General features: G+C 37.3%; 2 protein-coding genes across 4 annotated transcripts in view; both read left to right on the forward strand.

Annotated features, from left to right (window-relative positions):
• On the forward strand, nt 1-1574 carry SMIM26 (small integral membrane protein 26). The gene is made up of 2 exons (XM_074317626.1): nt 1-331; nt 1243-1574. The coding sequence occupies exons 1-2, from the start codon at nt 214-216 to the stop codon at nt 1407-1409; spliced, it is 285 nt and encodes a 94-aa protein (XP_074173727.1). The 5' UTR covers nt 1-213; the 3' UTR covers nt 1410-1574.
• A 6109-nt stretch (nt 1575-7683) lies between these two features.
• Nucleotides 7684-21747, forward strand: part of DTD1 (D-aminoacyl-tRNA deacylase 1) — a 218485-nt gene continuing 204421 nt past the window's right edge. Inside the window, exons 1-3 of one of the 3 annotated variants that reach the window (XM_074317642.1) lie at nt 7684-7896; nt 12062-12152; nt 14557-14792. In XM_074317642.1, the coding sequence (XP_074173743.1) occupies nt 7854-7896; nt 12062-12152; nt 14557-14792 (370 nt within the window). In that variant the 5' untranslated portion in view covers nt 7684-7853. The remainder of the gene's footprint in view (nt 7897-12061; nt 12153-14556; nt 14793-21747) is intronic. The other 2 variants (XM_074317641.1, XM_019710738.2) reach the window with 2 other exon arrangements.

Consider the following 21747-nt stretch of genomic DNA (forward strand, 5'->3'; position numbering starts at 1 on the left):
AAGTACCAGAATCCACCCTACCCAAACTCCACACCTGAGTCCAATCCTCGGAGCAACTTTCGGGACTACAAGACCCAGGATGCATCGGGGCTAGCGTAAGAAGCGGCGCCGGGGGCCAGCTCCCCATTGGAGGTAGCGGCAGCGGCTGCGACTATCTGATGGGAAGCCCGGTAGCCTTGGAGTCTGACGTTCGAGGCCACCCCGTATGGCGCCATGCGTCCTGACCAGGCTACGATTTGGTACCGGCGAATGTCCGCGGTCTACGCATTGGGCACCTGGACCCTGTTGGGCTCTTTGTTTTTCTTCGGCCGGAAACAGAGCAAGCCAGCAGGTACGGCTCTCCGGAAAGACCTTTCACCGGACATTTAGCCTTCCGTCAGGGCGTACCCAGGGGTCATACAGGAGGCTTCGTTGTGCCCGAAGTTTATTTTGCAAAACGGGAACAGTTGTTTAGAGCCATTCGTTATAATAGAATCTGCCAGGAACTGCATTTTAAATCCTCTTACCTTAATCTTGTTTATTTGTTAAATGAGCCCATCCCCATACTCAGAATGTGCAAAATCTTTAAGGTTCGAGATGGAATTTCAAAGACATTGGACGGTGATTTTAAAGAGGTGATGCTTCTGTAACATTAGTGCTCGTCGCATTTGGCGAGCGGTTTCAGCACTTCTACCAATCAAGGAGTATTAAAACTTTCCTAGTGATTGTGTGGAAAAGGAAATTCCTTAGCCTTTAAAATGTGCTGGAAATCTATAGATACTTGTAGTAGAGTAGTGGTTTCCGGGCGCTGAAGGGGAGGACTTGATGGGGAGTGACAACTAAAGGGCATGGAGCTTCTTTTTGTGGATGCAAATATTGTAAAATTGATTGTTGTGCTGGTTGCACAGATCTCATACTAAAAACCACTGAATGTTATATTTTAAGTGAGTTAATTGTATGATATGTTAAGTATATCTCAGTAAAGTTGTGATGTGAGAACTGTGCTGAAGATCACATTTGGTGATGAAGATTATCAATAACTTGAAAGTACACATGTTCAATATTGAGTGTTTGAAAACATTTCAGTGTATGTAGTTACATTTTATTTATTTTTCTTATTTACAGAAAGTGGTGTCAGGAATGTGATGGGGATGGGGGTAGTTCTTACCTTAGTTTATTTTATATATAAGACTTTATTAATAATTTTAATCACTGCTGTTTAAGTTAAAAATTAGTAATTCACGTGTTCCATTTTTTTTAAAGGTGGTGAATTAGAGGAAAAGGATGTCTCAATAAATGAAATAATTGAGCCTCCAAAAGGGTTTTATGTGGAAACGATTGTCACGTATAAAGAAGATTTTGTTCCAATTACTGACAAGATCATCAACTATTTAAAATCATGGACTGGTGGTCCTGGACCAGAATCATGATTGACTGCTGAATTCTGAAAACCAGAACTTTGGTTCAACATATAAATTGATGGATGCCTTGATTTCCATTTTTTGTTTGTGAAAAGTGCATACATTTAATTTAATTTTGCTGTAAAATATAATCACTAATAATAGGCAATAAATAATTCTTTGAGGAAAAGTAAACTTGCATATTCAAGGGGTGTCCCTCTGTACTTACATGAGTGAAAGGTTGAAGTGAAATTGAACTTCCATAAGCTTGCTTTTCTGAAACCAGTTCATGAACTTTGTATTTCTTTCATGTTGCTGTCAGACATGGCTTTAGTGATCCGTTTAAGGTTAGATTCAGCAAATCTCTATGTTCAGTTTGGGATTTATAGTAGTACTTTGGGTACTGTTGGATACTTGGTAAGTATATTATGAATTAGATTATAACTTCCGAATTAAATGGACTCAACCTGTTCTTTAGGACCAGAACAAATACCTCTCATTTTCAGTAGGCATGACTTAAACCCCAACTGTGGCTACCAATATTATACACATGGGATACAAAGTTGAGACAACATGATTCCTGCCTTAGAGTGCTGCTTCACTGGTCTCTTGGTTGCAAGTAACAAACCCACATAAGTGAGCTTATATCGTGGGATTGTTTATCAAAAATGTGTATGGACAGCTCAGAATTAAAGCAGAGTACGTTGTGATCTTACGAGGAGGGCCTGTCAGTCACTCACTGAGCCTACCTGCCTCTGTTTGGCTCAAATAAACTCATAAGAATTTTTTACAAGTTTGGACATTCTTATGTTGACATATGTGTACCATAAATGGTTTCCTAAATCTGGTTGGAAACTTGAAACTTTAAAATTTTCCTAGCTAAATTAAATGATGAATATTCATTGAATGTCTGGACCATTTCCAAATAAGATAAAACACTGAAACATTAATTACTCAACATAGATTTATCTACTTTTTGCTTCTTATAGAGAAACTAAAGATATTTGGGTCTATTAGTAAACCTATGTTGTGCCACATTAAAAATTTTTCTGCTATGAGGAAATACGTATTTCTAGAAATTATAAAATGTGTTCATAAATTTATTAATCTAAAAGTATACTGTTGTAACTGTTCACAATTGCTTACTCTTTAGTTTTCACTAGAAATTAAGATTTTTAAAGGTTAAGAATTCTGATATATGTAAATAAAGCTACAAAAATTAATAATAGGGAAAACAACTATAAAAGAAAAGGATATATTTGGCTTTAAAAAAGGCATGAGATATGGAGATGAGTTTTCATTAAGGAAAATAGAATAATTTTTGTCTTGATTATTTCTGAATGGGTAAGACAACAAGAGACACACTAAAAGGGACACTGAAAGTTGAAGAAAGTTAATGAAAAAGGAATCTTGAGAAAGGAAATTGCATGAATGGTTAAGCTGAATAAGATTGAAATAAATTTAAGTGAATTTAAATATCAAAAGTAAGCAGTTGTAAAATTGGAGTTTGGTTTCTCTCTCTGCTAAAAAGAACAAAGTTTGGGGGGGTTTTTTTGTCCTATTTGTTTGCTACTGATATTGTGAAAAAGTTTTCTGCCTGGAAAGCAAGCATCCAGTTTTATAAAAATAATTTTCTGTGTTTTATGTTGTCCTAATCAGGTCCTTTATTACTTAGGAAAGCAATGTCTTGCATGGTAAGAACTAAGTTTTGCTAACAATTTTGTAAACTTGTATTTGTCCTTGAAATCTTTTATTGTCACTGGTTAAATGGATAATTAATACTGCTTCATAATGACTTATGGTCCTATTTAGTCAAATGTCCAAACTTTTTGATATATTTTGATAAACTTCCCAAATTCAGATTGTAAGTAGAGCCTTGACCTGGATGGGCCCCTGGAATACCTCAAAAGATTTGTTTTATCTCCTTACAAAAGAGAAATTTTAATTAGGCTTATTTTGTGTGTTAAATTGCATGGGAAGCGTTATAAAATAAGTGATGGTAAGTTTCAAGGGTGTATTGTAAAGGTAAACAATGGCTGTAAATTAAATGAATAAGGCTATGGGAAACCCAAGACAACCCCTTGGTTTTGGGCTCCTTGGCAAACCCCAGTTTTTTTTCTTTTTCTTGCTTTTTTTTTTTGCATTCCTTCATCATCATAATACATTTATGCTGGACTTTATTCACCTGCCATTATCAATATGTTCTTACATGTGTCCTGGATGGGTTAAAGCCTTCTAGTGAAAGGCTAGTATCCTCACAGTGGCAAAGAAACTTAGAAAATGTATTTCCCTATTAGAAATGGGGTGTACCTTCAACAATCTCTAGTGATTGAGGTACCCACTTTACTGAGCAAATCATGTGAGCCATGACGGACAGTCATGAAAACTTCTTGAAATTATCATTGACCCTATCATCTTCAATTATCAGGCAAAGTCAAGAGAACTAATGGAACTACTGGATTTGAGCACAAGAAGTTTTAATTACACAGGACTGACTAATGAGAACGGTTACAATTTTTATGACTTTGTTAGAAACATTGCTGATTCTTTCATTTTTTTCCCAGACATAAGGACAGTTTTTTCCTAAAGCCATCTACAGTTTGGTAAATTATACCTTTGTAAGCAGAATTGAAACATTTGCCATGTTTTCCCTACTTGATCCCTCTAGAAGTCGGAAACTCTCAGTGTGTCCTCATTTTCATGACAATATTGTTATTTGCATAAGTTCAATAAGAATCTAGTTGCCTTATTACAGGACACAATTGGAAATTATATTATCAAGGCTTTGACTGGAATGTCATGTTTGAGAAAGACATGCAGACTTAGATATGACGAAATAGCTTTAAGATTGACTTAAGGAGACATAGGCCTGATACCTTGCTTACATGGCTCCCAGCAGCCTTACCAGGTGAGTAAAGAATGTTACTTCCTGGCAGGTGCAGGAACCTCGGAATATTTTGGGGAGGTTGAGAAGCGGAACTCAACCAAATCTACAGCTATTGCAGGCAAGTCCTTGCCTTGGCTTTTTTGTCCTTTCGAGGCCTTTTAAAGTTCACTCTGAAGATTCCTTATGAAAAATTCCAGCAAAGCAGATTTAAAAGATCCTATGTGGTTAATTATTATTCTTGCTCGTCTTATACAAATAATGAGTCCAAGTTTATTGAAATGTATTTTGCAAATAAATTAATCTTAATTTGGCTCTCTGGTAAAAATGGTGATTTTGCAGAGAAAAATTATGTTTCAATAGAAACTACCATATACCTTTGTGGATATTAGATTCTAGTGCTATTATCTTGTTTTTCTGGTTGTTGTTTATTTGTTTGTTGGTTTTCTACTTGTTGACCGGATCTTGAATTCTAGTTCCCTCCAATATCTGCCTATGCCTTTCCAAACTAATGTTACCAATTTTCTCTCATCCTTTGACTTGGAAACTTTGAGAACTGAAACTGCCCTTTTCCCAAGGCCATGCAAGTTAAAGTCGGACAACTTGATAATAGACTTAAGAGAAATCACCACAACAGCTCATCTATGGACAATCTTCTTGCCTATTGCAGAAAGATCACCAGAAACATTCAAATTGCAGACCACGAGAATCTATCAGACTTTACCTGCGTGTCTTCACTCCAACTGAAGATGATTTGAGACACATCTAGAAATCTCAACTGCCTACCTTTAGCACTCAAACTAAGGATATAGGCTGTTCCAGTCATTAGCGTTTGTTTTCTTTTGGTTTTATAGAGATGCCTCTTACTAAATACCTGATTGCTTGCACCATAGGCTTAACTTTGGGAGCCCACCGGCATCACCACATCGAAATGAGAAGTAACTCTTTAACTGAACTGACCTTTTCTCAAGACAGACTGGTTTAATGTGATATAGATCGTATCAACCCAAATTCTGGAATGTGAAACTTCCAGGGATGTTTCTGAGGAGGGAACTGGGGGGGTTCGGAAAGAGCCACTCCGTTTTGTGCCTCTGCGGTATGTGGATTGTTTTGAGTTAAAGGCAACTTTAGCTGTGGGCTCAAGAGAAACTTTTTGTTTTGCCCCTCCCTTAACTACCTAGAAGAACTTGAATTGGGACTTTGCCTATAATAAGAGATTATCAGAGATAACTTCCTTTGACCTATCTGTAGCGCAGGGCAAACTACTAATTACTAAACATGTATTCTCCTTGCAATGACCCTTTGAAGACCCAAAGCACCTTACCTTATCCCCAGCTCAGAATGTCTTTTTATTTTCTTTAAATCACGGAAACTTTTATTGGAAACAGCAAGTTGCAGCAAAGTGCCATTCAGTGCACGCTGCCCAATGAATGCGGTAGGGAGTATAGGTGGGGGCCAGGAGCCGGCCCAAGCCCAGAGCAGATGACCACTGGGGCCTGCTTGCCAGGTTTTGGGTCCTTTGAGCTGGAGTGCACAGGGCCAGGCCTGACCAGGTGAAAAATACAAAAATAAACTTTGGGGTTCAGCTGTCGCTGCTCATTGAGAATGTCTTATATACCCATTTTCCCTTTCTGTCTTTGACTCTGTCATGCATGTGGGGTCTCTGACTCTTGCATGTATGTGGGGTTCTGATACATAAGTATGTATTAAATTTGGTTATTTTCACTTGGTAATCTGCCTCATGTCTCTTTGATTATTAAACCAACTGCAAGAACTTTGGGGTAGAGGAAACTTTACTCCTCCCCCATAGAGTCATACATTTTTGGCAGAAATACCATAAAACTGATGTTGTGTCTTTCTCAGTGCACTACCAGGGAGTATATTATATTTGTCTTATTACTGGTGAGGTTAACTTTGGCTACTTCATTAAGGTAATTTAGTGTGTAGTGTTAACATTCAAGCACACTAGTTTGTAGTCTTTTCTGGCCAAATGACTGTTCTTTGTTCTTTATTTGAATGCTTTTTGTTGTAGGGGGTGGAAAAGCTTTCCTCAACACTCATAGGGTCCCTGGGTGGGTCTGAAAATTAAGCTGACAAAGACAGATGAACAGAAGAAAAGCATACAAATTTATGTTTTACATGTGCCTGACCTCAGTCAACGCATGACACGGGAGCCTTCATTGGGAAATGAAAACCCAAAGGAACAGATCTGAGTGTTTTTGTGCTGGGTTTGATGAAGAGTGGGCAGTTGTGGAGGAATATGATAGGTCAAGGAGTATGCAGTAAGTGTAGCAAACTGGAGAAGACCTACTGTGTTTCCCCCAAAATAAGATTTAGCCAGACCATTAGCTCTAATGCATCTTTTGGAGCAAAAATTAATATAAGACCCAATTGTTTCCCCCAAAACAAGACATAGCTGGACCATCAGGTCTAATGCATCTTTTGGAGCAAAAATTAATATAAGACCCGGTCTTATTTTACTATAATATAAGACTGGGTCTTATATAATATATAAAATAAGACCGGGCCTTACATTAATTTTTGCATTAGAGCTGATGGTCCGGCTAGGTTTTATTTTCAGGGAAATATGGTAGCAAGGCCTGCTTGTTCTTAGGAGATAAGGATGCTCTTTTCTCCGGGTGTAGGAAAGACACTTCTCACATGAGGGTTTTATGACCTGTCCCAGGGGAAAATGGTCAGGGGAAGCTCTGAATGATGTTCCTGCTTCTGCTGTTTTTGCAAACTCCTTCAGCTTAAAATACTCAGTCTGCCAAGGTGCTGTATTTTGGGGTAGTGTGTCCTGAATCTCATCATTCTACACCTACCAATGCTATTAGAGACCTATAAGACACACTAAGAAGGGCTTATATTTATCAGTGATAATAATTTGTGAGGGTAATACTTGTATTAGTCCTTTGCAGCTGTCTAAGCACTTTTACATAGTCTATTTTATTTAAATCTAACAACTCTAAGGGAGAGCTAAGTATTAGTATTAGAGAAGAAATTAGAATTACAAGTATACATCTCTGCACTACCATGACACGGTTAAGTCAAATGAATACTTAAATAATTAAACGGCTATTTTAGGCAGCAGCTCCTGTTCAGTCTGAAAAGCCACTGAAGCAAGACAAGAGAAAAACAATTTGGGAGGATCTTGGGGTCAAGGGATGAGAAGAGGAAGGAGGGGCACAGTTAGATTAGGATTCAGGACAAAGCTGGGATTTAGGCCTGGGGATGTGCAAAAACAGGTGCAGAAACCATGGTCTGGGCAGAGTTGAGTCTGGGCAAGGGCGGGGATCCGCGGGTTCCCGCAGGGCCCAGCTGTGGGTGGAGCAGGACGAGAATGGGGCGCGGCCTATCACTGGCTGAGAGGGGTTATAGTTAGGCCTCAAGTGGGCGTGACCGATGTGGGCGGGCCTAACCTGTGGGTGGGTGTGGCTGACATCGGCAGCCTGTCCTCAAACTGGTCGGATAGGGCCCATCGGCGCGCTTCCTGGTGTCACCCGCAGAGGGCTCTGGCCGCAGAGCCACTCGCAGAGTCGTGAGGCCGGAAGGAGAGCGGCGCTACCGTATTCGCCCCAGCCGCCGCCATGAAAGCCGTAGTGCAGCGCGTCACCCGGGCCAGCGTCACAGGTCAGTCGGGCGGGGCCGGGCCGGGAGGAGCCGCCCCTGACCTCGCGCGGGGCAGTCCCGGTCCACCCCCGCGACGGTTTCCCCGCACGGTCCCCGGGGCCGCTCTGCCCGCTGCGGCCCCTGCGCGAGCTCGGTCCCCGTAAGACTCGAGTCACCAGCCGTCTCGGGGCGCAGCCACGGCCCTGCGTTGTCTGTGTGCCTGGCGGACCCCAGCGCATCCCTGGCTTCAGTATCTCCTCTTTGGGTTAACGATAAACGCGCCTTATTATTGTTTTGTTTGTGTTTTTTGGCCCTGAGTACAGAGTGACATAACCTCCGAGCACCCCATGGCCCGTTCTTCAATGGAATATTGCAGAAACAACATTTAAGGAGCATTTCTGGAGCACGAACACCCCCTTTCCAACGTTGTATTTTAAATCTCCCATTTTGCCCATTGTCTGTATGTCCCAATTTTTATGGAGCTTGAGTCCCAACAAACTACACAGATATGAGGAGTTGTTCATATGGATGAGATTTAACAGTTGTGTACACCCACGTGACCAGCCCCCAGACTAGCTTCAGAAGTTCTCCCCAGGACACCCTCTTATTACTTCCTGAACCCAGCAGGGATCTCAGAATCTAAAGAATTCAGTGTGAAATATTTCTCTTACCCACCAATTTCTATTGGACTAAGCCACCCAACCATTAGTCACCACTTGATCACTGTAGTTTGAACATCAGCGGTCCAGATGATCTAAAAACGAAACAACGAAATCTCCCGTAAAGAAACAACCAGACACAGCAAAACCATATACAGGTGTTTAGGTCTGAGATTCTAATTTTCAACCATGCCTAATGTTTTGTAAGCTGTTGTGATAACTGTTTTTGGATATGGCCCTGGAGTAATACGGAATAGAATAACAGGGATTTATGGAATTTTAAAACTAAGGTTTTTTTTTTTTTTAGCATTTCAATTAATAGTTAAGTTCACTAAAAATGAGAACAATTCATAGATGCAGAGATTTTTTTTGCTTTATTAAGACGAATCTTGCAGTCTGCCCTATGGGGTAATGACCAACAATGAGTAAACTTTGGAGAATTTAGGTTTTGATCTTGTCTCCTGAATTAATAGTTTGAGTGATTTTAGTTAACTATTTAAGTTGTATGCTTTTAGTTAAAAGCAAATAGCCAACCTGCTATTAAAAAAGATAAGTGTTAATTGTGGGAAGATGTTAATAAAATCAATTCTCTCTTACTGCTGGGGGGACCTTGGAGTTAGCCAGGCCTTCTAGTTAAATTGTAATAGAAAGAGATTTTCTGTTTCCTTAAGAATGTGACTGGCTTCACTGAAATGTGACTGTACGTGAATGGCATTTTATTTCATGGATTCTAAAATATCACTTCTAATTTTATGGTTGGGACAGAGCAGAATATTAGGAATCACATATTATTATGTGACAGATTCACTTTATGAGATTGTCAGGCACATTTTGATGCCTTAGTGTGGTTATTGTGATAATCTAATTTAAAAAACTTTATTATGGAGCATTTCAAACATATTCATTTGACTAAACATGGAATAGTACAGTAATCCCATGTCCTGTCACGCAATTTCAGCCGCTAAAATCTGAATCGAATCATAGAATGTTGGGAAAAGGACCTAAAATTATTGGGTTTGGGAGGTTATAAATTCTCAAAGGAGAGGTCTCAAGGATGATACCACTCATAGAAAAAATTGACCAAATATCTTAGGTCTTTTCTAGCCTGGTGATCTTTTGTCTAAAATGGTGATTCTCAAATTTTTTTTCCCTTGGAAATCCATTTGTCTATAATAAAAAATCCCTTTAAACCTCCTACTTTTTCTGCTTGTCCCAGGAGGAGGGGCAAAACTGCTCCAAAAAAGGAGAATAAACTGTCATATATAGGCTTTGGGGCATAATTTGTTAATTATTAAGACAATAATACTTTATAAAAATGTTGAAACTCTTCAAATGGTGATGTGAATCACTTCAAATAATGATTCTGCTTTTGAGTATCTTTTCTAAAAAGGTAATCCTAATGATCGAAAACACTAGAGTGATGAATAGGTGAAACACAGCATTTTTAGGGCACTGAAACGACTGTATGATATACTACAATGCTAGATATGTGTCACTATATATTTGTCCAAATCCATATAGTATTCCAACACCGGGAATGAACCCCAATGTAAACTGTGGACTCTGAATGATGATGATGATGTGTCATTATATGTTCATCAGTTTTAACAAATGTACACCTGTGATGGAGATGTTGATAATGGGGAGACTGTATGTGTGAGGGCAAGGGATGTAAAAGAAATCTGTACCTTCTGTTCAATTTTGCTGTGAACCTAAAACTACTCTAAGAAGTCTATTAATAAAAAGATTTAGTGTACAAAACTTTTCACCGCAGTGTTATTGATTGAAGTGAAACTTTTGAAACAAGCCATATATCCAGCCAAATGGGATGGTTAGTCAGTCCATTGAATGGAAAGCAACTGTTCCACTGGATGTGATATAACCATTAAAAGATGTTTAAGAAAAGCTTACAACATGGAAAAATCCTTATGCGATGTTAAGAGAAAAGATGAGACAAAAATATTTTTTTATTATTATTAATTAAAGGAGACAAAAATTTTATAATCAACATAGTAGTTGAAAACAAATATGAAGTAAAAATCTATGAATAGAGAAAATATCAAAGGAAATCATTAAAATATTAAAGTGCTTGTCTTTGGGTGTTTCTTTTTTCCTTCCTGTTGTATTTTCCAAATTTTCTATAATACATAATTACTTTAATAGTGGATATAGCTCAATAATCATTATTTTTTAAGCATTTAAAACATACTTTGGAGAAAATTTAGAAAATATATTGACATTATAAGAAAATAATATTGATTTATTTAAAGAACAAATAAAAATAAAGACTTTCCTAAAGCAATGCAGACAAGTAAACAACCCCAATTGTTTACTACTTATGTCTGGGTGGATTTTTTTTCTGTTTCAGCTTTTGAGTCGGTGGCTCAAAGGACAGTAAGTCACTCATCGTCCATTATACGAAAAGCAGCAAAGAAGAAAATATTTAAAAAAATTTTTTTAGCATAAAAATAAGAGAAATTAAGTTTTAGTGATATTTCAGGAATGGGTTGATGCTGGTGCTCGCCTGGGACCTGAATGTCAGGTGGTCCCTTGTCAGACACCTGAAGGAAAAAGGGAATTTCTCATTCTTTCCTTTGCTTGCAGGTTATTGTAAAATCTATGATTCCTTGTCAGGTATATCTGTAGGTGTTATTTTTCTGCAGAAGCAAACAACAAGAAAATGGCAAAGCTGACCCTCTCCTGATAAAGTAATATAACAATAATCTAATGAGATAAGTCAAAAAATATTGAAATTTATGAAGATCAACATTTGAAGTATGGACTTAATGATGCATCTTGGCCTAAGTACTGTACCAACACAGGGACTGTCTTAATTATAGGAGAGTGTACATTTGGCTACAAATACACAAATGTTTGGAATAGGAATATATGTTCAGAAATTGTTTTATGGATTAGGTGCATGATTCAAAAAGATTTGGAGATCGTTGGCTTAGAATGCAACTTTAGTACTAAACTGGGAAATTACAAAAGTTTGCTGACTTAAAGGTTAACTTTTAAACCAGGGTTTTGTGTATAATATATTTATCTTTTCTGCAGTAAGTAGAAAAATAACTTCTTTAGTTTTATGATAAATATTTTCCATTTTGTGTTGTGTATTGTGTTACCAGATTTGCTGATTCCAAGAAAAGCATCCCTCTCCTGAAAATCAATATAGCTAAGCTAGATTCTCTGGGCAGGAAAATTCTTCTGTTTTTACATATTGGCGAACTCCATCACAGAAAAGGTTCAGGTATCTTACCCAAGGTCACAGAGATGAAGATGTGGCCCTAAAATCCTGTATAATGGTTCTTTACAACTTATTCATTTCAGATATAAAATCAGCATGGACATAAAGTTTGATCATCTTACTGCATTTATGTAACTTATTTCATTTTTGAATATTACTTACTATGCCAAAGAAGTTATAAGAAGTATGTGTGATATCTAAACATTCCTGGGTTATTTAAAAGAGCTTTACAGCACCTGTTTGGTTCTGAGTATTTTATTCCCTTTTGTTTCCTTTCTAGTTGGAGGAGAGCAGATAAGTGCCATTGGACGGGGCATCTGTGTGTTGCTGGGTATTTCTCTGGAAGATACACAGAAGGACCTAGAGCACATGTAAGATGTGGATTTCGAAGTCATTTATATTTGAATGGTATATGTTGTAGTTATATCCCATTTTACACACACACACACATACGCACATATATTTTATGTGTTATATATACAGAGGGTGCCAAAAAATGTATATACATTTTAAGAAAGGAAACATATTGTATTAAAATTGTAATACTCAAAAGATGAATACAAGTCATGTTTGACTTCTGCACTTCTAAGAGATGCTCAAAGTGGTTACCATCAGCGTCTAGACACTTCTGATTATGGCAAACTACTGCTTGAGCAATGTTGACCAAAGTGTCCACTTGTACACATTTTTTGGCACCCCCAGTATATACAGAGGGTCCCAAAAAAATGTATACAGATTTTAAGAAAGGAAAAAACTGTATTAAAATTATGCTGATGGTAATCACTTTGAGCACCTCTTGTAATTGCAGAAGTCACACGTGACATGTATTCATGTTTTGTTATCGGTATATACTGAGTATTACAATTTTAATACTGTTTTTTCCTTTCTTAAGATGTGTATACATTTTTTGGCACCCTCTATATGTATGTATATACATACATATATATGTATATACATGCACGTATATATTATATATATAGTTCTATATACTATATATAGTATTATATATATAATTATATATATAGTACATATATTATATATATACTATATATAATATATATATATATATATATATATATATATATATATATATATATAGTGTGTATATATATATATATATATATATATATATAAATATATATATATATAATGTGAACTTCCATAGTACTTTTTTATATAAAATGAGCCTCTGTCACTTTTATCCATGTGACGTTCTCCATGTTTTAGATGAGGAGACCTAGGAAAACTAGTCTGTCAAATGTCACCCACTAAGTGAGCAGCAGAGTAGGAGCACAACTTAACCTCCGTTCCCTATTTTCTGCTATATCCATGAGCCATTCTCTTAATACAGAACCCGAGCCTCTAATGAATGATTTCTGTTTTTTAATTTGAGAAATATGATCTGGCACTGTTTATGCATTATTCAAATGCCCAGTTGTTCATTGTACACATAAGGATCTGGAGCTCAGAGAGGTTAAATTACTTGCTCACATATACACGTTTAGAAAAAAGCCTGTATCTAAATTTGAATCTGAGCTACCTGACGTGGAAGCCATGCTCCTTTTACTAAGTTAGGGACATTTGTCATTGCTATTGGCTGACTAGCTGTCTCAAGAGTCTCCCCCTCCTCACATTCTCCCTTCCACTCCTGCTCCAGCACCACTTGGCACATTTACTTCAGATGCTTGAATCCATTTATTGTGCCCCTTGGTGCCCAGAGCTTGGGTATAACCCTGCCCCATTGTCCCCTTTGTATTAGTTTGAAAATCAGACTTAGAACCTGCTAAGGTGTTGATGACCAATAAGGACAGTTCATTACCACTTTAGGGATGTTAGTATTTTAATAACTGTCCCCTGGATACTCAAAGAGGCAGTAGAGTGGTGTAGTGCTTAAAAACTGGGGCTCTGGGTCTGAATCTGTTTATGGCTCTGGCATTCCAGAAAGCTAATACTTAACTTGGTTAAGAGATTTGACTCAACAGAAGACAAACTCTGGCTGTAGAGAGGGGGTGATGAGTAGTGCCCACCACAGAGAGTACCCATATAAGGAGTCAGTGAATTATTGTTTGGAGAGCCCTTGAACATGCCTTCAACATCATCTAAAGAGGTGGCTTTCCAGTGGTGGGATTTCAACTTTCAAGTAGGTCATACTTTGCCATGCTTTTCAGATCCGACCTTATAATTGTTATCTGGTCCTCTTCCTTCCCAATATGTCATCCACATGTATAGAGAAAGCCCCTCTAGGGTTTAAGGAACATATGACATAGTTCAGGTGTCTTTCTCCAGATCTTTTTACATATTTGTAATAGCCATATGTTTTCTCTAGAGTATTTGCTGAATTGTTCATTTTGAGTAGCTCCAGGAAAGGGTTCAAAAATGGGGTACCATTTATCACAGTATATAGAATTCTTCTATAAAAAGTTAGAATTGGACCCATGTTTTGACATACCTCCCAAATTGAAGGAACAGATAATGGGTGGCTGTCATCTTGGCTCCAGTTCCCACCAGCAGCTGCTGTGAATTGGAGGGACTGGCAAAAAAAAAAGAAATCCCAGAACCACCCTATGAGGTAGGACCATTATTACCTTGTATTACCGATGACGAAACTGAGGCATAGAGTGGAAAAGTAACTTGTCCAAGGTCACACTTCCTGTAAATGGTGGAGTCAGCGTTATGTTCTTGTTTGGCAGGATGCTGGTGACATTTTGGGAATATGGAGTGCGTTGGGGAACTTCTGATACTTCAGGTAGCTTTCACTACTATTTTTCCCTTTAGGGTCCGAAAGATTTTAAACTTACGTGTGTTTGAGGATGAGAGTGGGAAGCACTGGTCGAAGAGTGTGATGGACAAACAGTATGAGGTGCTGTGCGTCAGCCAGTTCACCCTCCAGTGTGTCCTCAAGGGGAACAAGCCCGACTTCCACCTGGCAATGCCCACGGAGCAGGCAGAGAGCTTCTACAATAGCTTCTTGGAGCAGTTGCGCAAGACATATAGGCCAGAGCTCATCAAAGGTAGGCAGGAGAATCTCTGGGACGCTTACAGGCACAGGAAAAGAGAATCTGCAATCCCAACATCTCTTTTTCTGGACAGTTTGTTGTTTGTGCTTATTACTTGCTTAAAACAACATAATGGCTACTGCTACTGCTGTTGCTGTACACATATTCTGAATGCCCCTGATACCGTTTACCCATTTTCATATTTAAAAATTTTTAGCAACCCAGAAGTGTGTTTGGTATAGTGATGTTTTATTTTGGTGCTTACCCCTTCTGACAATACGATGCAAGCCACAAGTCATTTTCAATTTCTAGTAGCCATATTAAAAAAAGTGAAAAGAAACAACTGAAATTAATTTAAAACTGTGTTTCATTTAGCTCAATATATCCAAAACATTATGATTTCACTATGTGTATGTGCTGCCGAAGCGAGCACAATGATTTCACTATGTAATCAATATAAGAAGTTATTAATGAGGTAATTTATGTCCTTTCTTTGTACTGAAGTCTTCTAAATCTGGTATGTAGTTTATATTCATAGCATATCTCAATTTGGGCCAACCACATGTCAAGTGCACAGCAGTCAGCAGTGGCTAATGGCTGTCATATTGGACAGTGTAGGTTTAGGTCTTTCCTTACCGGACCATCGTCAGGAATGCCAACCTAATTTGACCAACCAAGATTTACTTTAGGAAATCCCTTGGAATAGTAGTCCAGGTTTGTGGGAGAATTATGAATCCAAAATCATAAATCTTTTTAAGTGGGTGGGGGGGCATGCATTTTTAGTGTGTTTCATGTTTCTGAGATTAAATTGCATTTTAATATCATTATGTTTTGCCTTTTTCTTTTCTGATTTTTTAAAATAAAGTTTATTGGGGTGACAATTGTTAGTAAAATTACATAGATTTCAGGTGTACAATTCTGTAATACATCATCTATATGTCACATTGTGTGTTCACCACCCAGAGTGAGTTTTCTTTTCAGCACTGTATATTAGACCCCATTTACCCTCTTCTAGAGACCCACTGCCCTCTCCCCCCTTACCCTTTGATAACTCCTAAACTATTGTCTATGTCTATGAGTTTTTGTTCTTTCAGTTGTTTGTCTTGTTCTTTTGTTGTTTTCGGTTTATATGCCACATATCAGTGAAATCATATGATTCTCTGCTTTTTCTGTCTAACTTATTTCTCTTAGCATTATAATTTCAAGATCCATCCATGTTGTCACAAATGGTCCTATTTCATCTTTTCTTACTGCCAAATAGTATTCCATTGTGTATATATACCACAGCTTCTTTATCCATTCATCTAATCGAAGGACATTTTGGTTGTTTCCATGTCTTGGCCACCGTAAACAAAGCTGCAATGAACATTGGAGCACAGTTGTCTTCATGGATAAATGTTTTCAGATTTTTTGGGTAGATACCCAGGTGAGGGATTGCTGGGTCATATGGCAATTCTATTCATAATTTTTTCAGGAACCTCTACACTGTCTTCCATAACGGCTGCACCAGTCTGCATTCCCACCAACAGTGTATGAGGGTTCCTTTTTCTCCACAGCCTCTCCAACACTTATTATTTGTCTTGTTGATAATAGCCATTCTGACTGGGGTGAGGTTATATCTCATTGTGGTTTTTATTTGCATTTCTCTGATGATTGTGATGTTGAGCATTTTTTCATATGTCTATTTGCCATTTGTATGTCCTCTTTGAAGAAATGTCTCTTCAGGTCCTCTGCCCATTTTTCAATTTGGTTGTTTGTTTTTTTGTTGTTTAGTTTCATGAGTTCCTTGTTTATTTTGGATATTAGCCCCTTATCGGAGACACTGTTGGCAAAAATCTTCTCCTATTAGTTGGTTGCCTCTTTATTTTGTCAATGGTTTCTTTTGCTGTGCAGAAGCTTTTAAGTTTGATACAGTCCCATTCATTTATTTTAGCTTTTACTTCCTTTGCCTTTGGGGTCAAATTCATAAAATGCTCTTTGTACCCAAGGTCCATAAGTTTAGTACGTATGTTTTCTTCTATGCAGTTTATTGTGTCAGGCCTTATGCTTAAGTTTTTGATCCATTCTGAATTAATTTTGTTGTATGGTTATAGATAGCTCTCCAGTCTCATTCTTTGCACGTGGCTTTCCAATTCTGCAGCACCATTTATTGAAGAGGCTGTCTTTCCTCCATTGTATGTTTTTGGCTTCTTTGTCAAAAATTATCTGTCCACATTTATGTGGGTTCATTTCTGGGTTCTCAATTCTATTCCATTGGTCTATGTGTCTGTTTTTCTGCCAATCCAATGCTGTTTTGATTATTGTTGCCCTGTACACAAGCTAAAATCAGAGAGTGTGATACCTCCAGTATTCTTCTTTTTTCTTAGGATTGCTTTGGCTATTCGGGGTCCTTTGTGGTTCCAAACAAATCTGATGATTTTTTGTTCTATTTCTTTAAAAAATGCCATTGGGATTTTGATGGGGATTGCATGAAATCTGTATATTGCTTTGCGTAATATGGCCATTTTAACTATGTTGATTCTTCCAATCCATGAGCACGGGAAACCTTTTCATTTCTTTTAAAAAGGTCTTATAGTTTTCAGCATATAGGTCTTTCACAGCCTTGGTTAAGTTTTTTCCTAGGTATTTTATTCTTTTTGTTACAATTGCGAAAGGAATTGTTTTCTTTATTTCTTTTTCTGAGATTTCATTGTTAGTATATAGGAATGCAGTGGACTTTCGTCCATTGATTTTGTAGCTCGCAACATGACTGTATTCATTGATTGTTTCTAATAGCTTTTTGGTGGAGTCTTTAGGGTTTTTATATGTAGCAACATGCCATCTGCAAATATTGACAATTTAACTTCTTAATTCCCAATTTGGATGTCTTGTATTTCTTTGTCTTGCTTAATTGCTCTGGCGAGGACATCCAAAACTATGTTGAAAAGCAGAGGTGGTAGGGGAGAGCTCTGTCATGTTCCTGAACGTAGAGCAAAGGGCTTCAGTTTTTCACCGTTAATTATGAGATTAGCTGAGGGGTTGTCATATATGGCCTTTATTATGTTAAGGTATTTTCCTTCTATACCTATTTTATTAAGGGTTTTAATCATACATGGATGTTTTGTCTTGTCAGATGCTTTTTCTGCATCAATTGATATAATCATGATTTTTGTCCTTTATTTTGTTTACATGATGTATCACATTGATGGATTTGCATATGTTGAACCATCCTTGTGTACCTGGGATGAACCCCACTTGGTCGTGAGGAATAATCTTTTTAATGTATTGTTGCATTCGATTTGCTAGAATTTTGTTTAGTACTTTTGAATCTGTATTCATCAAAGATATTGATGTGTAATTTTTTTTTTGTGTTATCCTTACCAGGTTTTGGTATTAGGGTAATGTTGGCCTTATAAAATGAGTTAGTGAGTATTGTCTCTTCTTCAGTTTTTTGGAAGAGTTTGAGTAGGACAGGCATTAGATCCTCTTTAAGATTTGGTAGAATAGTGTAGTGAGGCCATCTGGTCCTGGACTTTGGTTTTTGGGAAGGTTTCGGATGACTGATTCAATTTCCTTACTGGTGATCGGTCTATTTAGATTTTCCAATTTTTCATGATTGAGCCTAGGAAGGCTATACGGGTCTAAGAACTTGTCCATTTCTTCTAGGTTATTGAATTTGGTATCATATAGTCCTTCATAGTATTCTTGGATGATCCTTTGTATTTCTGTGGCATCCATGATAATTTCTCTTCTTTCATTTCTTTTTTTTTTTCCATTAGTTTCAGGTACACAAGACAAAGTAATACTTAGATGTTTATCATTTATATCCCTCACACTGTGTGAACCCCCCATCCAGTATCCCTCTGACATCGCACAAGCCATTACATTTCCACTGTCTCTATTCCTAATGCTGTAATCCGCTTCTTGTGAGTATATACATACATATATACATATACATGTACATATACATATACATATATATATACATATACATACATACATACATACACACACATATACATATATATATATATATGTACATATATATATATATATATATATATATATATATATATATATAAATAAAACTATAGTTGGCATTCATTATTGTTCAGTTTCAGGTGTACAGTGCAGTGATCAGGCATCTACATCATCCCTGAGGTGGTCTCCCAAATGGGACAAGTGTCCATTGGATACCCTACAAAATCTTTACAACATTATTGATTACATTCCCCAAATTAATTTTCAAAACCCCGTGGCCATCTTGTGGTTACCGACTGTTTTCTAATCCCTTCACCTTCCCCCTATCCCCACCCCCTGCCCATCTAGCAACCCTCAGTTTTTCCTCTATGTCTCCAAAACTGTTTCTGATTAGTTCATTCACTTATTCTTTTCTTTAGATTCCACATATAAGTGAGATCATATGGTATTTGTCTTTCTCTGTCTGCCTTATTTCACTTCACATAATGTTCTCTAGGTCCATCCATGTTGTTGCAAATGGTAAGATTTCTTTCTTCTTTATGGATGTGTAAAACTCCATTGTATAAATGTACCACAGTTTCTTAATCCAGTCATCCACCGATGGGCATTTTGGTTGTTTCCATGTCTTGGCTACTGTGTATAGTGCTGCAATAGACATAGAGGTACATAAAGTTTTTTGAATTGGAGTTTTGGATTTCTCCGGATAGATACCTAGGAGTGGAATTGCTGGATCATAAGGTAGTTCCATTTTCAGAATTTTGAGATACCTCCATACTGTTCTCCATAGTGGCTGCACTAATCTGCAATCCCACCAACAGTGCACAAGCATTCCCTTTTCTCCATATCCGCTCCAGCATTTGTTGTTTGTTGATTCATTGATGATAGCCATTTTGACTGGGGTGAGGTGGTATGTCATTGTGGTTTTTATTTGCATTTCTCTGATGGTTAGTGAGGTCAAGCATTTCTTCATATGTCTGTTTGCCATCTTTATGTCCTTTTTAGAAAAATGTCTCTTCGTGTCCTCTGCCCATTTTTCATTTGGGTTGTTTGTTTTTTTGGAGTTGAGTTGAATGAGTTTTTTATAAATTTTTGATATTAACCCCTTATCAGATATAGCATTGGCAAATATCTTTTCCCAGTCAGTGGGATCCCTTTTTATTTTATTGATGATTTCCTTTGCTGTGAAAAAACTTTTTAGTTTGAGGTAATCCCACATGTTTATTTTTTCTCTTACTTTCCTCGTGCGAGGGGATAGATCAGTAAAAATCTTACTCCGGGTAATGTCTCTGAAGTTTCTTCCTATATTTTCTTGTAGGAATTTTATGGTTTCACATCTTACATTTGAATCTTTAAGCCATTTTGAATTTATTTTTGTATATGGAGTAAGGAGATGGTCCAGCTTCATTGTTTTGCATGTGTCCGTCCAGGTTTCCCAGCACCATTTATTGAATAGACTGTCTTTACCCCACCGTACATTCTTGCTTCCATTGTCGTAGATTAAATGGCCATATAGGCATGGATTTATTTCTGGACTCTCTTCTATTCCATTGATCTATGTGTCTGTTTTTATGCCAGTACCATGCTGTTTTGATTACTGTAGCCTTGAAATATAATTTGATGTCAGGTATTGTTATACCTCCCAGTTTGTTCTTATTTCTCAAGATTGCTGAGGCTATCCAGGGTCTTCTATGGTCCCATATACATTTTAGGATTATATGTTCTATTTCTGTGAAAAACGTCGTTGGTAGTTTGATAGGAATTGCGTTGAATATGTATATTGCCTTAGGCAGTATGGACATTTTAACTATATTAATTCTTCCTATCCATGAACATGGTATGTGTTTCCATCTATTTGTATCTTCTTTCATTTCTTTCTTCAGCGTCTTATAATTTTCTGAGTACAGATCGTTTATTTCTTTGGTTAAATTTATTCCCAGGTATTTTATAGTCTTTGGAGCAATTGTAAATAGGATTGTTTTTTGTTTTAATTTCTCCTTCTGACGTTTTTTTTTATTGGTATATACAAATGCAACTGATTTCTGAATATTAATTTCGTATCCTGCTACTTTACTAAATTTATCTATCAGCTCTAATAGTTTCTTGGTGGAGTCTTTAGGATTCTCTATATATAGTATCATGTCATGTGCATATAATGATGATTTTACTTCCTCCTTACCGATTTGGATGCCTTTTTATTTCTTTTTCTTGTCTGATTGCTGTGGCTAGAACTTCCAGCACTATGTTGAATAGAAGTGGAGAAAGTGGGCAACCTTGCCTTGTTCCTGATCTTAAGGGGAATGGTTTTAGCTTTTCCCCATTGAGTATGATGTTAGCTGTGGATTTATCATGTATAGCCTTTATTATGTTGAGATATGATCCCTGTATTCCCACTTTCTTAAGGGTTTTTTTCATAAGTGGCTGCTGGATTTTGTCAAATGCTTTTTCTGCATCTATTGATATGATCATGTGATTTTTATTTTTCATTTTGTTAATGTGGTGTATCACATTAATTGATTTGTGGATGTTGAACCACCCTTGCATACCAGGGGTGAATCCGACTTGATCATGGGGTATGATCTTTTTAACGTATTGCTGAATTCTGTTCGCTAATATTTTGTTGAGGATTTTTGCATGTATCTTCATTAGAGATATCGGCCTGTAGTTTTCTTTTTTTGTGGTGTCTGTCTGATTTTGGGATCAGGGTGACAGTGGCTTCGTACAAAGTGTTTGGGAGTCTTCCCTCCTTCTGGATTTTTTGGAAGAGCTTGAGGAGAATAGGTGATAATTCTTTTTTGAACGTTTTGTAAAATTCACCTGTAAAGCCATCTGGTCCAGGGCTTTTGTTTTTTGTGAGATTATTGATTACTGATTCAATTTCCCTGGTGGTAATCAGTGTGTTCAGATTTTCTGTTTCTTCTTGACTTATCCTTGGAAGGTTGTACGCCTGTAGAAAATTGTCCATTTCTTCCAGATTGTCAAATTTTTTGGCATATAGTTGCTCATAGTAATT

Source organism: Rhinolophus sinicus, linkage group LG13 (genome assembly GCF_036562045.2).
Source record: "Rhinolophus sinicus isolate RSC01 linkage group LG13, ASM3656204v1, whole genome shotgun sequence".
Classification (NCBI taxonomy): domain Eukaryota; kingdom Metazoa; phylum Chordata; class Mammalia; order Chiroptera; family Rhinolophidae; genus Rhinolophus; species Rhinolophus sinicus.

Coding starts and splice junctions, on each gene's coding strand:
- SMIM26 (XM_074317626.1), top strand. CDS start 214: ATGCGTCCTGACCAGGCTACGATTTGGTACCGGCGAATGTCCGCGGTC. Junction 332..1,242: donor GAAACAGAGCAAGCCAGCAG/GTACGGCTCTCC, acceptor TTTTTTTTAAAG/GTGGTGAATTAGAGGAAAAG.